A 17,295-nucleotide genomic window follows, 5' to 3' on the forward strand; every position below is an offset into this window, starting at 1 on the left:
GTCAGTCCACCGAGAGAAATATAGGCTGGTGAAGAATCACTACCCAAGGTGTGATTTGTATGCAGAAAGGCTGCTGCTCATTTCCCTGCTCTGTATAGATTTGCAAGCCAATACTTTATGACTGAAAAGGCCAAAAACTCAGAAAAAATGAGTATATCCTTTTCCTCTGCTTAACAAACCAATTACATCAGTGTATTTGCCCCTTTTCCACTCAAGTTACACAAATTGGTACAGGGTATAACTTGTTTTTTGACCCTTCTCTGTGAAGGGTTCTCAAAACATTCCTAAGAGTCATAGTAAATAAAAGTTACAACACACAGAATAAAACAGCAGCAAAAACCTGTAGCAAGGGAAAACACTCATCTGACAGCCACCAGGGGAAAACGTACAACCTCTGCCACAGAAAACTGTGCCTGAAAAACAAACCTCGGGCATTTCAACAATCAAACACAACATGGTGTTACTAACCTGGGCATTCAGCATCCAGGGCTGCACCTCTGCTCTGCAGCTCCATTTGTCTCACTTTTCAGAGATGACGTTGATAATAAAACCAATATTTACCTTTTCAAATTAAGAGCCGGAATATCTTATTTTGGCATTATTTATAGCACATGTCCCTTCAAATTTAGAGACAACAGTTCACTTTAAAATGAAGAAAAACAAAGAAACAGCTGCAATCTTCACTGATTAACGTTTATTCAGGATTTTCTGAAATGAGCAAGAATTTAAGACGCCCATAAGCAATCAAATACAGCCACAAAAACCCCATACTGATCCTAAAGAAGAAGCACTATGAGAAATACACAATATTTCATGAAACAATACTGTACAGCAACAACCTTTAGGAAACAAACAACTTAAACCATATGCTTAGTTTACTCACAATATAAAAAACTTTAACCTTTAAAGAAAAATATAGATTCAGTCCAATTGTAGGATCCAATCCCATGCCCACTGAAGTCAATGGAAGTTGTCTCATTGATTTCAATGTTTCAAGGATCATGCCCTTACTTTGCCTCAAGAGGCACTTTAATTATTATACAAGGCCTAGCCTGAATAACTATTACAAAAATGTCAAACATCAACTCAAGAGTATGTTTTAGCAACTTTCAGGAAATAATGGAGAAATAGGTTATCTATCCATGCATGGAATAAGGCAAAAGCTAATTCATTCAGATTAGGAATAATAATTTTTACTAGTTTCTTTTTCACAACACAAACATTTTAGACTTTTTTAATTAATGGATATATTATATATCATATTATGCTTCACATTTTTCCTACCTCTACTGAGAAAGCTGGCACTGACATGTCATAAAGAACTCCTCGTTAATTATTGTTTTCTGTTCTGTAACAACCACAAGAAACTCATCTGGGTTTAGTAATAGTGTCTACCAAGAAAAAAGCACACACTATCATAAGCTTATAGTTTATAGAGCTCAAGGTACATTAAAATGTAAATCATGAAGTTCACAAATTCTGTTTTAAAATATTTTTCCAAACTAAAAGCTGCAGAAAATCGGTTCTTAAATATTCTACAGAAAATTCTGAAGCATCTAATGGTTTAAATTACTTATGCTTTCTTCTTAAAAATATTTAAATAAGGTTAGTAGCCCATCCTTTTGAAAAATAATCCAAAAAAAGATACACTAGATTACAAATCTTTTGTCTTGATCAGTGTAACCAAAGGTTTATCATCTGGGCTGTAATCTTCATAAGCAATGGGGGTTGCATCATACATTGCAGGTCGTGATTTCTTGCCAAACCTGGAAACAAAAGAAAACTTCTGGTGACAAACAGAAGTGTTAATGAGTTCGTGGCAACAACGGACTGAGCTATGGAATGTGATCAGAAACAAAGCCAGAGACCTTGGATGAACTCTAAAATTGCATTGCAACACGCCAGAAGCACAGAAGTTTAAATATCTGAACTAGGACTCTTGAAATATATGTACCAACTAAAAAAAACTTTAGAAATCTTCTTGCAAACAAGGAACAGATTCCAAAGCAAAGGCTACAGGAACTCTGCTGGGGAATTCTGCAGTATCAGAATATGGGAAGACTGTAGAAGATGAGAGGGCTGGATTTTATTTTCGAGCCTGCTCTGACAACCAATGTTGTTTTTCAATAAAAAGAAAACTCAAACAAACAAACAAAAAAATCACGGGAAGATGAGGCAAAAAATAGTCAAGTATTTTTTCTTATTGACCTGATGCAGGGAAAACAATAACACAGAAAGACTTATTTATGCAGCCATCCACACTAAGGATTTTTATCCATTTATGTGCTATAAAAGGTCTCTATTAATTTAAGCTGTGCACACTGGGAGGTAAAATCCTGAAAAATTCAGATTTTCAGGATAATATTTAGCTCAAACCAAAATTAACTTGCTTTTCTTCTAACACATTTATGCAGCTTCCTGACTTCCAATTTAATTCTTGAGTGTTTTCAGTGATCTAGAACTGCTGACAAAACTGAACTGGGTGAAAGCATTATGATATATATGGTGAACATTTCATTTTTCAAAGTACTTCAGCTGCCAGTAAGGCCAAACTAGATACATTCCCATGCATGAATGTCTGCCTTCTTCTATAGTTTGTTTTAATAAATACACACAGAGCTCATTTTCTCATCAGCAACAGGGCGGATAAACCTGATTTTCAGCAAATGAGATAAAAATTTCAAGAACTGAATGAAGGAATCAAGTTAATGACATCTTACTAAACCAGAGGCAGCACCGAATTCTGAATCATCCTTTTCCACCGTCATTTTCACGGATTTAAAAGAAACGGAGCTCTGCAGAGACACAAGTGATGATGAACATTCTCCAGAAACGTAAGTCAAATTTTGCCCTTTCTGACAGGTAGAGAACACGTGGCTCGTTGCACACAGTGAAGTAGCAGAACATTTATTCTCTTGTACAGGTCAGGGTTGACACGTGCCCCTAATTAAAAGAGGCTGAGAAAAGACCACAGCACACGTGCAAGCAGCTTGTGGCCCGATGGAGCCATTGACCACACTGCTTTATCGGGTGGCTCCAAAGGCAGTTCCTGCTCACAACAGTAAACAGAGTCAACACAAACCTCGGGGGTTTATGTTAAAGACAGAATTGTTAAACGGGAACTCTTCGTTCAGTGGGTGTGCATCTGCACAAGGACGCTTTGCTATCATTTAATTGACGGCATAAAAGAACGCGTAAAACAATTACCAGCACAATCTGCAAGAGGCAACGATTCCAGGGGTAATAAGAAGTGAAAAGGTGCAGGTCCCTGCCAGAGTGTGTGCTGCATCAATCAGTCACCTGCTTACAATGAATGCACATACAAACAAGTGAATAAAGATTTCTTCCAGGGCAATCAAACGTAAAATTATTCACCTAACAAAGGGTATACACCTTGAGGGGAAATCTTAATCCTGGTAAGTAGTGAGCCTGGAAAAAGACTGGAGGAACAAGATGGATAATCATGCTGACATTGGCTTTAGTGCCATACTGTGTCTGGAGAGCAATTCTCTGCTTGGATCAGTAAAGAGGGTGTAGCAGTAGCTCCAGGGAAGTTCTACAGCCTCTACATTTAGATTTGCTGCGTCCATTCATGGGAGATGATGATGTTCCAACATCTACATCAGAGATACCAGTGGCACAGGGATCATCACAAACTAAACTAAATGAAATAAGAATTGGAAAAGCACTGAATAAGAGCGACCTCTGTGTAGCTTGAGAGAGATCAGGGGTTGTGTGACAATTCTGCGGACAGTACACATTCCTTATAGGAATTCTTGGCACAGGTAGCTCTGCGTGTGCTTGTGTGACAGAGACTGCAAATCTGCTTCACGTATGGAACAGTCTTACTTACAGCAAGTACTGGATTAGTTAATACCAAATTTTTAAAAAAATACTGAATAATATGAAGAAATCATTTTAAAATAACTTATTAAATATGCAACAGGCATCCACGCTCCCTGGACACCTACTGACTTTAACAGAAACCTTGCATTTAAAGAAAATAATTTACTCACTTTTCCTTAGGTCTCCATTTTCTGAAATTACCAGTATGTTTGGATATCTCACTGTGAAGGGAATTATTTCCAGAAAATGCTGACTTTTCTATTATTGAAAGTAGATTTTTTAGATGCAGCAATTCTGAAAATTCAGATCTTGGTATTTATATATGTAGATTTAGGAGTTTATGCAAAAAAAACTATGAAAGTTGTGTTCCTTGTCCTGGATTGAATTTACCAAAGCAGTGGTTTATATCTTTCTGAAACCAAAATAAACGCAACAATCTTCACACTAAACCTCTGTGAATTATCTGACTTGGCAGCTCTACCTTGGATTTTTATAGGACATCCATTCTCTGAGAGACACAGAGAATTATTTAGAATGAAAACATTCATTTTCGTTTGCATGAGGTAGAAACACCTTTCCCGAGATAGGGAAACCATTTATTGACAATAATGTAATTTCTAACTGTATAATAAAAATAAATAAAAAAAAAAAAAAAACATGAATCTATCCCAGCCTAAGAAGTTTAACTTCCAAGTTTATTTTACCATGATGATAACTTGGGGTTTTTTTAAACTTTTGCCTTCAGTAATAAGCAGAGTTTCACTCACAGTAATCTAGACAGCAGCGATAAAGCCCTGAACTAACCCAGCTGCCAAGATTAGAAAGGTTTCCTACAGGAAATCTTTTATCACTTTCATTATCTGCCAGTGAAACTGTAAAAGGCAAGACAAATTCTGACTGCAAAGAGCCTGCCTTGCTGGTACACTTTTCCTTGGGACCCTTAGATAGAAAGCTGTCACATTTGCTTTAAGAAATCAGTTTAAAAAAAAAAACCCAAGTGTTTGACACTTTCTCAGAAGATGAATTCCAGCCCTTGGGGAAGTGCAAAGCACAACTTCAACCACTGGTAAGTGAAGAGGACTGGCACGCTCAGCCCTGCTGCAGGAGCAGAGGGAGGTGTTTCATTTGAAAGATGAACAGCACAATTTTGCACCTTGCTCTCCACCCTTGGAGATGTGTAAGACATAAATGTAGACTTTCAGAAGGCCAAATAATAATAAAAAAAAACTTTATATGGGTGATAAAGTCTGTCCTCTCCCAGTACAGTGCCAAAGGAAAAAGGAGTTCCCAGGGTGAGTACAGTGTGGAGATGCTGAGATTCTACTGGGAAAGACAAGACTAAGTGACAAAGGGGCCTTCAAGGAAAACTTCAGAGATTTTACTGCTGTGCTAAAATAACTACACACATCTTTCTTTTCAGAATATTTACCGACTAATGCATTTTGACAATGAACAAATGTTTTACTGTAAACCTAGTTGGTGCACTTTAAAGAGCTACTGCCCAAAGCTGTGATTGTGATTAACTGAGTCTGTGGGAACATCTCATCCACTTCAGGTGACTGGCAATTCAGGAAATGAATTACCAGCCATCACCAACCAACATGCACACGTTCCTCCAATCAGTGCAAAGGAATGTGTCTCCCTCTGCTCTTTTAAGAGCATTTTAATGGTAGCACCCACAGACACTGCGTTTGAATTTGAAGTGATCTTGACAAACTGAAGAAATGGGAAAAAGAAGCAACAAAAATGGAAGTTCCACCCTATTAAGAGAGATGTCAGACACTGACAAAACAGACCTGACCGGGAAGCAAAATGACACAGAGGATCTTGGGGAGAGGAAAAAGCTGTCATTACTGTAATGCAAATTAAAAAAAAAAAATAAAACAAACCAACAAGCAAGTTTCCTTTTCAGATGTATGAAGAGGGATGCCATAAATAAGGTGCAGAAGGTGATTATTCAGTTTATTTAGTTCATATAAACCTTCATACAGAGAACTACTTCTAGCATTTAGGGTCCCCCCATCCAAATTAAAACAAGAAAGACAATGTGTGTGTATCCAGGAAGACAGTGAAGAAGCTGAAATTATGCAGGAGGAGATACTGGAAGAATGGGTTATTAGGTCCAGGGAAGAAAAAAATTCTTTTGCTTTTTATTATTAAAAAAAAAAAAAAAAAAAAAGGGCGGGGGGGGGAGATCATCATCTGATGTACAAGTGATACAAATAGTCATAAATTCTTCCTCCTGGCAGCCTGAAGAGCAGTAAGAAAGAAGTAATCTAGTTCACAGCAAAGAAAATCCAGGTTGGATTTTAGGAAAGCTTTTTTAACTCTATTCAAGTCCTTTGGAGATTTTAAAAGACAGTTGTTGGCAGGGAGCTAGGTATATTTAATGTTATATCAGTGCAATGGCTTACACTTCAGCTCCCAAATCCCTTTCCAGTTCTACTTCTGTATAATTCTGACACCCAATGCTCTGTCTTGCAAGTGCTCCGTTAAAATTAAGAGTTAAAAGAATTTCCGTCTCTAGGAAAGCAAGTAAGAAAGGCAAACAGGAGCACAAAAATCAGTGAGGTGAAGAGAGTCTCACTAAATAATCTGGTAAATTAGTCACAAAATTGAACGTGCCTTTGCTATCTGATCATGTTGCTTGTGTGTATCAGCTAAAGGATCTGGCAGGCTGAGAACCCTGCACCTGTCCCACTTTACCAGTTACACCACACAAATCCAGAATAACTCCGTCTCTTTTTAAGGAGTTTTGCTGTATTACCACACTTCAGATGAGAACAGAATAGGGATCAAAAAAGAACTACCAGCAATGCCAGTGATCCCATCTTCTCCCAGTGATGCTGCCCATTCATTCTCTGCCAGCAGCAGTCAGATGCACCGTGCGTGGACCGAAATTACCCACTGCAACAGATTTCTCTCAAATCACCGCCCCCAGAACGAACCTGGCATGTCGGATAGAAGCAATTGCACTGCTGAATTCACTGTCAATGCTCCTGCAGTTGTAAAATTCTTCATAGGCGGGTCTGGAAGAGCCCTGGTATTCGATGCGGCTGATGCGACAGATCCCCACAATCAGGATGATCAGCATCAGGACAAAGGCCACACACAGGGCCCCGATGATGATGTAGAGGGAGTGACGAGGCATATTTGTTAGACTCTCTGCCATGTGCCCAGATTTCCACTGCAGATCTGCCAGGAAGAAATAAAAGTTTACGGTTAATTAGTATTTTACATCCATCCTGCTGAATTGGAAGAGTTTTATGGCGTTCATTTTCAATATTGCTGGCTTTTGAAGGTGGGGGGAGATGGAATTTCTCAGGCTCTGTTACTGATACAGCACCATGCCTAATATGCCACAAATTTGAATAGGACTATCCTAAACCTTCAATCATATTTTTTTGCAGATTTTGAGGTAATATGGGAACACCTGTCTAGTTCCATATCCATCTCCTGCATAATGCAAGTCAAAGAAAGTCATGCAGTTATGCTTAGATTATGTTATTTTATACTTCAGGTTCTCTAAAGGCAGGTTAGTTTTATGCAAAAGCTTTTAGTAACCCAACAATTCTCTGTGCAGGTTGTTTTAATTGTGAAGATTTCCACTAAAATCTTTTATTTAACCTGCATTAAACATGCTTGGTATCTAATTCGAAATGCAGGCTTTTTTAAAGCCTTTCTCCACCAGGGTGCAGAGACTTCAAAACCAGCATTTCAAGGATAAAAAGGGTATCCCATCAGGTCCCACAATAGTGAGCCCACCAGAGTCTTTTCTCAAGCATAATTTCCCTGAGAGTCTCAAAGCAGACCTCAAAGTAAAGCCAATGTGGAAGAGGCTTCTTGTATTTATGTATTCCAGATCTTCTCCATAAATATTCTTCATCCTCAAACTATTGCCTACCAATGCCAAACAGATTTTCTATCAGTTGCTAATGCTCTCAGATCTGCTTTTCTCCAGCATGGGTCAATGTATTTCTAATTAACCTGTACTTCCCTCTAGGGTCCGTTTCTGGCAGCCTTTTAAGCCTGTGGACTCATAAATTATTTCAAACTAGGAACAGAATTGAATCCTACTGACTACAGAAATCTGACACTCTGCAAAAGTTATTTCTAGCAGGTGACTGTTCCCTTTTCAAATGTTCTTCTGCTTTGCTCTAGTTTAGAAACTCCCTGTACTTAACCACAAACACTCTGGGAACAATAAATGCTCTGTACTTGTGCATGCTCTGGGACAGTTAAGATATTCTCAGAAGGCACCTCTCAAGGATGCTGATGATGGCAGATAATTGATTCAAGCACCTGAGCTGGAATCACCAGTTTAGTGGCATCTACAGACAAAATCTCCATCTACTGTGGAGATACAGGGGGATGTATAAAGATAGAAAAAGAAATCCATTTTAGAGGAAGGCAGTGAGACAGTCTGAAGCTGTAACACACCCAAGTGGTGTGGAGAAATGGCTGCTCTTTGTAACAACAATAAAGGCTGTCCCAGAGCACCTCTCAGCTTGGCTTGCTTAGACTTTTTGTCCAGAAACGTGAGCTGAGCTTACAGGGCTGGCTGCTCGTTTGGGTTATCTCCTTCAGAGATCAGTAAAGTTGTGATCAGCCTGAATCATTCAGTGATTAAATGCTTCCAAAGCGCTGTTGCTGCAGTTTGCCCAGTCGGGATGTGAGGGAGAGAATACAGCTGTACTGCGTGCAGAGTTTGGGAAGGGTTTCTATTTCTGTTCTGCAGCACATTCGTCACACCCAGTGGCTTCTGTCAGGTTGTCAGACTGGGCTGAATTCAGATCTAAAGTGTTCAGATACATGGCAAGACAGCTCTGATTTAGATTCCGTGTCTTCCATCCCTGGATGACAAAGATGAAGGAAATGTCTTCCCTTTTTCCCTCACCAGATCAAAATACAAAGATTAACAGTATATTAGAAAATATTAGAAGGAAAATATGACAGCTCAAAATCAGAGTATTTTCAGTTGTCATACAATGTTTGCAGAATTAAGAATTAGGTTTCAATGCACACCACACAGTCTGTAGTGGAAATTCTTCATAATGTTAGTTTTCAAGTAACCACGTGGTTTGGCATCCCTCAGCAATTACATTAATAATTACAAAAATGGCAAAGGTAATTATATAAACAAATAAGCAGCAGGAATAGGAGAATTCATATGAGATATTTGTAAGCATTTTTACAGCGAATGCTCCATTCACTTTTTAGGCAAATGCATTTTGTTGTGAAAGGAAGACTATCCTCTTTATAATTAAGACCAATTTAATCCTATTTAATTTGAATTACTAATACAGGGAAGGACCATAAGACAATATAATAAATATCACAGTTCATCCAGGCAACATACATGTCGTGCTCCCCACATCCCACTGGCTCCCTGCACACGGGGAAGTGTGGGTGCCATTTACAGAGGCAACAGAAAGGCAGTGCTGTCACCACCTCTGAGCCAGCTAGCAATGGTCTGCTGCAGTCTTTGCTTACTACAGAAAGCACTGGAACTGAATTTACTCGTTCAAAGTAAGGACTAACATCAAGAACTGAATCAATTTTTAAAAGCTGTCAATATGTTTAAGTAAAGTTTTAAGCAGCAGAAAGTAAAAAATAGAAGCTTCCTATGGTTCTCATGTAAATGAGATATAGAAAACATTTTTTACTCCAGTCTTTGTGTTTTATTAACCTATCAGCTATCCCTGCACCATTAACTGTGCTAACAAACTTGTATCTCTGTATAATGGCTCAAAGGGATATATGACCACAGTGCCTGGAGCATTCAAGCAGTTAAATACACAGCTAAATTCCCCAGTAGAGACAACATCTCTAGCCCAGGAACAAGACATCAGGGAAATACGAAGCAGCTCTGTGAGCAGCAGAACTAATGAAGCCTAATTTCCGTTTTAACTCTTCCACAGTTCATTCTTTCTGCCTCTCATGGACTCTCCACTGCTCCACAAGGGTGCCCTTACAGGGAAGCTTCTCTCCAAACTGAGAATCAAGATCCCATTGAAGCTGTTCCTTCCCTAGGCCTACCAGTGGAACCTCTCTAAATCTTACTAAATGCTTTGGAAATATTTTGGTTTGGAGCCCTTCTCCTTTGTAACAAATTTGGTAGAAACTGGCCTGTGGTTGGAAAAGTTATTCCTGGAAGAGTTGGTAAGTGCACAATTACACAGAATGAGTTTCCCTAGGTAAGCAAGTTCAAAGTTGTTCTGCTGAAACATCACTAGAACTGCAGGTGCTCAGAAACTGAAACAAATGTCAGGACAGTGCTTATAGTGCTATGAAAGTACACTCTACCCAAAGTATGAAAGTAAGCTCTGAGGCACAAACACAATTAAAAGGCAAACTGCTTTGTGCCCAGCTGTGAGACAGCATCTCTGACAACCTAGTCCAACACATCTCAAAATAGGATGCCCAGAAACAGAATTTTTTAACTTTCACCACCTCTTCTGAAATGTTATGGCCTACAACAAAATGAATTTAACATGATTTCGATAATTTACACATGATTCAGAGTATGTGTGCAGATAAGAGACAAATATAAGTTTCTTTAAAATAACCTATAATTTAAAGGCATTTTCAGAGAACGACAAAACTTACGTATTTCGCAGTTTGCACCGACCCACCCATGAGGACAGTGGCAGGTGTAGCCACCAGGCTGATCAATGCAAGTTCCACCGTGGTGACACGGGTTGCTGTCACAGTCATTCACATCAACTTCACATTCTTCACCTTACATAGGAAAAAAACCAACAAAACCCACAGTTTTATAAGGCAGGTGCCTGACACAGCAAGTTCATTGTCAGCCATGGAATTCCTCTCTTGTTGCAGAACACCTTATAGTGCAGCAGCATCTTCATTCTCAAAACATCAAAATGCTGTACAGTAGAAAGCTAATTCTTTCCCAAAGAATGCCCTTTAATTAGCACAGATCAAACCCCACAATTTGATACCTATAAAAGAGTTATGAACGGGTTTATCTATTACTATCACATTAGATATCACCTTACATGATTAACAGAGCATCAGGTTGTAAATTATCTTAGCAGCAGATATTTGGATTACACCAACCATGTCGGTCTAAATACAAGGCCAAAGAATTAAATGGGCTTCTTACCAGGACTCTGAAAGTGTAAATTGATCCATAAAAAGCACTTTAAGGCTTTTAGCAATTGCATATTAAGGTAATGGAGTGAGTTGTTTCTTGAGTGCAAAGTAACTAAGGTTGATGTTAAAACATTTCCCAGTTTTGACAGTGTCCAATTAGTGTATTGGCTTACCTGGAAGTCTCCAATATTATATTTTTAAAACACAATCTAGTCTCAAGTAGTAAGGTCGCAAGGCACATTAAACAGCTGTCAGCTCAGGAAAGACTCTTTAGTAACGGGCTTTTTTTTTTTTTTTTGCTACAAAGTTCAAAGCAGCTGTAAGGAAAACCAAGAATTTTTCATTCCCACTAGACTGATTACAATTCAGCAACGTCCAAATTAACGTGTTTCTTGAAGAGACGCAATCTTACTTGGTATTTGTCCTCTTTTGGACCTGGTGAACACTGACAGCTAGACGTGCTGTGTAACACACAAAGCACTTGCCTGCATATCCAGGTGCACAAACACAGGTTGCATTTAGACCTTCACTGTCACAGGTGCCACCATTCTGACAGTTCATGTTAAGACAAGGATCTTTGTACAGTTCACAGTGCCTTCCTGGAAAGGAAAAACCAGGAACTGCCATTAACATGAGTGGTATCACCAGCACAAAATCAGTACGTGCAATAACGTGATTTCACCTGCACGAATGTGCAGTCTCCAAACCTGCCCTAAGTCATAAGACTAAAGCCATGTATTTTATGCTAAACTTTATGTATTTTATGCTGCCTAAACTTTTTACACACTCTCTGCCCTTCCCACACAGAGGCTTTGAGCTAGGAGAGGTAGGGCAATTTCTGCTAAGAACTGATGGATGTCTGTGAAAAACCAGTGATATAATAAAGTATAATCTGATCACTTAATTACCTTATATTCTTCAATAAAATGTAAAGAATAACTGTCTTGTGCAAGAATTTTATGTAATAACTTATGTAATAAAACACACAAGCATTCTGATGCCTCTCTCTCTTAACTTTTTCAGGAAAAATGAGGAATAGAACTAAGGCAATAAAAAGAAACTAATTTATTCAAATGGCTAGTCAAAAGTGAATAATTGGGTGGCTCTCCTTCATGTCACTTTCTTCATTCTTCCATGCTCGGTGTAGGCTATGTGAATTCAGCAGCTTTGCCTTGCAGATGACAGTGCAAGCTGCATCTGGCACACAGAACACAAAACTCAGCAGATTCCCACCAGGGCAAAGGCAGAGAGACTCCACTGCCACATGCATCGACCTCTTGGGATCTACTGCTCAGATAAAACTAGAAAAATCAATACAGGAAGGATCTAATCTGTGCACAGATGGCACTGAAACACACACGTGAATAATGAATGATTATTGGGACTTCATTTATAATGTCTCTACTACCGTGAAATTAACTTTTACTTAAAATATCGGCTTAAATTTATCCATTAATTTAAGTTTTAAGTCTAAATATATCTCTTCTTATGATTCTCTGCTTTGGAATGAATCCAAAGTGACCACAAGGTGACTACTCAGCTAAAATCCTAAGATATCTTCAAGTTTTCCCATTCTTATACCTCCTGAAAGAATTTCAACAAACTGGAGAGCAGGGCTGGGTTCTGAACGCTTCCGTGGGGTAATGCTTAAAAATTACACACACACATTTTTCACTTTATAAGGTGATTCACGTTTCTAAATGTTTACAGTCCTGCAAAGTGTAAGCATGCACAACCCAAAAACTTCTGTGATTCTATGTTGGTCAATAGAAGCCTAAACTCATATTGTTTATTTTATATCAAAACCACAGCACAGCTTTGGCATCAGGAGAATGTTTCTAACAATGAGATGGTGAACGATTATGATGAAAGCTCTGTAATCAGCAAGGAGTGCTCCCAGGAGCAGGTCCCCTGCTTTCATTTAAAGCATGGTGTGCTGTGTGATTTCAGCTGCATGGACAGGTTGGACGAGAACAGAAGATGAAGTCATAACGTTGTGGTTTAAGTGCTGCTCAAACTGCATGAAAAGCTGAGGGTCATTTCCTCACAAAGCCTCTGAAATGATGAATTCTGCATCTATTGTCAAAGAGCAGGGCAATCACCAGCATGAAATACATATTTGGCCTCAAGCAGCTGTTAAGTGAGCATTACTTGTCCACACAGCTAAGAATGGATATGCTTAATGAGAAAATCCTAGAGCAAAGTTCCTTAAAACATAGCCATTCTGTGTAAAATATAAGTATTTTTTTAAATGCTAAAATCATATAAAATTACATTAAAAATGTTCTCACAGCATGACTCCAAACAGAATACACCAAAAAAGTCTCATTTCAGCCCTCCACAGAGGGATGTCACAGACCAGTGACATGTGTTAATGTGTTTACAGCTGAAATCTACTGCGAGATAAAAGATTTTCTACAGCCAAACATATACTTTTCTCATCTGTTTAATAAATTACTTAGGAAATGTCAAAGACCAATTCCATTTGAACATAAGTAAGAGTAGCTGCAGTTAACATGGGAAACCAGTCACAGACCTACTACTCTCTCTGGGCTTTCCAGTCTTTTAAATGATCAATCAAGATAAAATTTTTATTTCTACTTCTCTGTGCTAATCTATTTTAAATACTAATCTTTTATTGTTATTTTGGTTTTAGCTCACTTCGCTGGAGAAAATGAAGAAGAAAATAATTTGGAAAGCTCTCCATGTAAAAGCCCCTAAAAATAACTGATGAAGAAGACTGTTTTCTTTTAAAAACTCATCACTTTCCAACATATCTTAAAACCAGCAGAAAAAAAAGCTACACCTACCAAGAACAGAGAAAAGTCATTTATCCCCAGACAAGGACACGCACTCTCCCAGGCAAGATAAATACGAGCCAGTCATTTAAACAAAGACTACGGGATCAGGATCTAAATTAAAGTTTGTTCATGTTAATTTGACACGAGGGATTTATTTCTGCTCAATGGAGGATGTCGTCTACCCCTAAAAAACGCAGAGAACGATTGAAAAGCCAAGAGGCAAAGCCCTCCTACCTTCGTACTCAGCAAGGCACACGCACTCGTAGCTGTTGACGAGGTCTCTGCAGGTGGCTCCGTTCTGGCAGGGTGCAGAAAGGCATTCATTGTATTCCTCCTCACAGTAAAGGCCATGGTAACCTAAATCCCACGTAAAGGGAAATAAAACAAGCCATGAAACGCTTCCCAGGTAAGATTTACAGTTGGGCAACTACGGGCTGTGGGCAGATGCTTTGCTAATTGAAATACGCTGCACAGACAGACACGTGGCAAGACAATGGTTTTAAAGGAATCTGTTCCCAGGGTGAAAATTACCAAAAAAAAATATTGGAAGCACAATGTTCTGAGAGAACCCAGCCCCTGTGACAACCCACAGGGAGGCTGCAAGGAGGGAGAGGCCACGAGCAGCAAGATGGATACCCACACTCTGATGGTAAAAAGGACTAAGGGAATATTGACTGATCTCCCAGTTACCTTGGATCCTTGCATCAGAGCCACTTCTCATCAAAGAGGTGATATAATTGTATAACAGTAGTTAGAATGATAACATGTTTTAACTTTAAAGCTGTACAATGTCAAAACGCTGTAGAAGCAGTAAAGTGTTTCCATTTTTACAGTGTTGCCAAGCCATAGGCAGGAATCACAGCCTGATCAAGCAGACACAGAAAGCAGAGGCAGAGAAAAGCTACCTGTTAACAGCCACTGAGTCATTTGTATCACGAGGGAAGAAAAAGGAGTTAATCCACTTGAAACAGCACTTTTTTCATTACTTAGTGGGCCATACAATCATTAGTTTCAACAGAAATTGAAGTAGTCAACATACAAACCACCAAAATCAGAAAACTTAAAAGAAAAATAGATGGGAATTCCCAGTGTTCGAAGGGAATTTGTGACTGAATACTTGACTGGTTTCCAAAATCGATATGAACTATGGTATCCCCTGCTCAGGCTGCAGGCAGCCCACGCTGCCAGACACTGCGCACAGCAAGGGAAAGATGTTTTCTCTCTCCACGAGAGGGCAGGTCTCGCCCACACACCATCCCACCCTCGTGGTGCTCACCCTGGGGCCAGCAGCTTCGCTCTGCTGGAACTGCTGGGATGGAGGAAGTTCTGCTGGTGGTCCAGGCACCAGAGGGAGGGTCTTGCCTCTCCTCATGGGGCTAAGAGGGACTGTATCGCTCATAATGAGCATTTCTCGTTGTATTACTGCTTTGAAATTATACTGATACATAAACCACGTAGCATACTGAACTCAGATATGTATCTTCAAAAAGACTACACAAATAATTTCTTTTCTTCAAAGGATTTAGACTGAAACAGGCAAATTTTTCATCAATAACTTCAGAATAAAGGATTCTGGTGTAGTCACTTCCTCCCTTTCTAAAAACATTACAGTTCTGCTGCTTTTATATTCCCAGCCAACGTCAAACACAGCTCTTTTGTGGTGTGTAACATTTCTGTGGACATATTCAGAAAGAAAGAATCTATTCCTACATTAAAAACACTTCTCCAGCTACTGTGTCCTGAATAGGGAAAAAAAAAAAAATGCATTAGGCAAAGCAGCTTCAAAAAGGGCAATTTCTTTTTTCCAGGTCACTTGAAATTGGAAAAGCCTTCAATAACATCCCCTTCATGAACTCAAGCAGGACTCAACAATGAAGGTCCCACTCTGATTTGCTCTCTTCAGAGTCTGGGGAATGGACAGGGAACCTGGGAAAAAAAAACTAAAATAAAGATGTCCCTACGTTACCTCTTTTGCCTCTACGTGACTGTCCCCTGCTACTGGTCTTTACAAGGGCACAAACAGATCTCTCCTCTCGATTCCCAAGTTCTTCCTCTTTCTTAAGCAACAGGGAGGCTGCCTTGAAGAGGTCAGGTTATCTTCCTGATGCTCTCTGGCATGGCCCTCAGAGAGCTGCCTGCTGAACTGCACTGCCTTTGCATGTGGCTCTGAAAAACTGCAGGAGGAGGAAACGGCAAAGGAAGCAGCAACCTGTGTCATCATCAGGCTGATGAGCAGAAGCCATGGGCTCTGTCAAAGCCTTTGAGAGCATGGAAGGTTGTCTTGATGTAGACATGGAAACAAGACGAGGAAACAGAAGCAATAAAGGGCTCGGCTGGGAAGACAGTCAGGAACTGGAATTCACCTGAAGTCACTTCTGCTGGAGCTTGCATACCCTGCCCCAGCCCCAAAATGTGAGAAGGGAAAAGATAGAGAGAAAAAAAAAAATTCCTACTGCTACAGACAAACGTTACACTGGCCTCTGCAAAGGCACTGAGATAAACCAATGTTCCAAAAACACCTACTAAGTTGCAAAAAACCATTTTTTAAAAAATTTCAAAACATGGATCTACACAAAAGAGTTCAACTAAGTAAGTGCTGGATGCAACCTCTACAGAGCTTCTCATCTGGCTAACTTTTAAATGCACAAATATTATTTAAATAAGTTCCTGTAACCTGGGAGGTCTAAGACTACTTTAAGTCCTGAGAGACACAGAATTAATTTGAACAAACCTAACCATCAGCTTCTAACCAGGCTTAGGTGAAAAAGTTAAGAAAAAAAGGTTTTATTTCTCCAAGAAGATTTAATTAGCTTTTCATTGTCTGAACCACAAGCAAAGAGTGTGCTAAAGAACATTATAAAACTTCCCTGGTTTACTTGTAAAGAGTTATGTCTCATTTTTCCTCCTGTGGATGAGTGGGGAAGGGGCACTTGTGCTGGACAGCTCCCAATGCTACAGAAATTGGGAACAGTTTTCAGAACAGACATTCAAAAGAAAAAAATTTTTTATACCACTTCAGAAATTCAGGTTTCTGTTGACTTATCTTCCCATCACTTATACAGGTAGAGTATCTCCTCCTGTGTTTTGATTTTTACAGTTCAAAGCACGTGAATCCTGACAGTTCTTTTCACAACTTACCAGACCATACACAGAACTGGGGATCTTAGAAATGCTCATCACCAGCCTGGTTTTTACAGTCAGGTCTTGTTTCAGCCATATATTAAAAACTGCTTAAAGATCAAGATATATTGATACATTCTGATAATTTTCCTTGTTGTCCAGCATTAGGCAGCTCCTCAATTTGTTTGTTTTTCTACCTAGCTGGAAAATGGCAGTTTGTCCTTGTCCTTTTCTCTAAGGATTCCTCTATTATGCAAGCAAACAGCAAAGGAATTAAATATTTAAAAAAGGAAGACTGAATATTTGCAATGAAAGATTTATCATCTTCACGAAATACCTAAAACAAACCTCATATTAGGAAATACACTTCTGCACTACACAATGCCATTCTTCTCTTGAGATGGAAAAGTGT

The 17,295-nt window shown here is 39.2% G+C and overlaps 1 protein-coding gene across 1 annotated transcript in view; it reads right to left on the reverse strand.

The window, feature by feature from the left end:
- Window positions 1-675: 675 nt before the first annotated feature.
- Window positions 676-17,295, reverse strand: part of DNER (delta/notch like EGF repeat containing) — a 95,859-nt gene continuing 79,239 nt past the window's right edge. Inside the window, exons 9-13 of the mRNA XM_027900905.1 lie at window positions 13,998-14,120; window positions 11,448-11,561; window positions 10,456-10,587; window positions 6,795-7,041; window positions 676-1,766 (exon numbers count right to left, since the gene is read on the reverse strand). Coding sequence (XP_027756706.1) covers window positions 1,655-1,766; window positions 6,795-7,041; window positions 10,456-10,587; window positions 11,448-11,561; window positions 13,998-14,120 — 728 coding nt within the window. The 3' untranslated portion in view covers window positions 676-1,654. The remainder of the gene's footprint in view (window positions 1,767-6,794; window positions 7,042-10,455; window positions 10,588-11,447; window positions 11,562-13,997; window positions 14,121-17,295) is intronic.

This window comes from Empidonax traillii, unplaced genomic scaffold (assembly GCF_003031625.1).
Source record: "Empidonax traillii isolate 1590-97213 ecotype Southwest subspecies unplaced genomic scaffold, ASM303162v1 scaffold755:size778197, whole genome shotgun sequence".
Taxonomy (NCBI): Eukaryota; Metazoa; Chordata; class Aves; order Passeriformes; family Tyrannidae; genus Empidonax; species Empidonax traillii.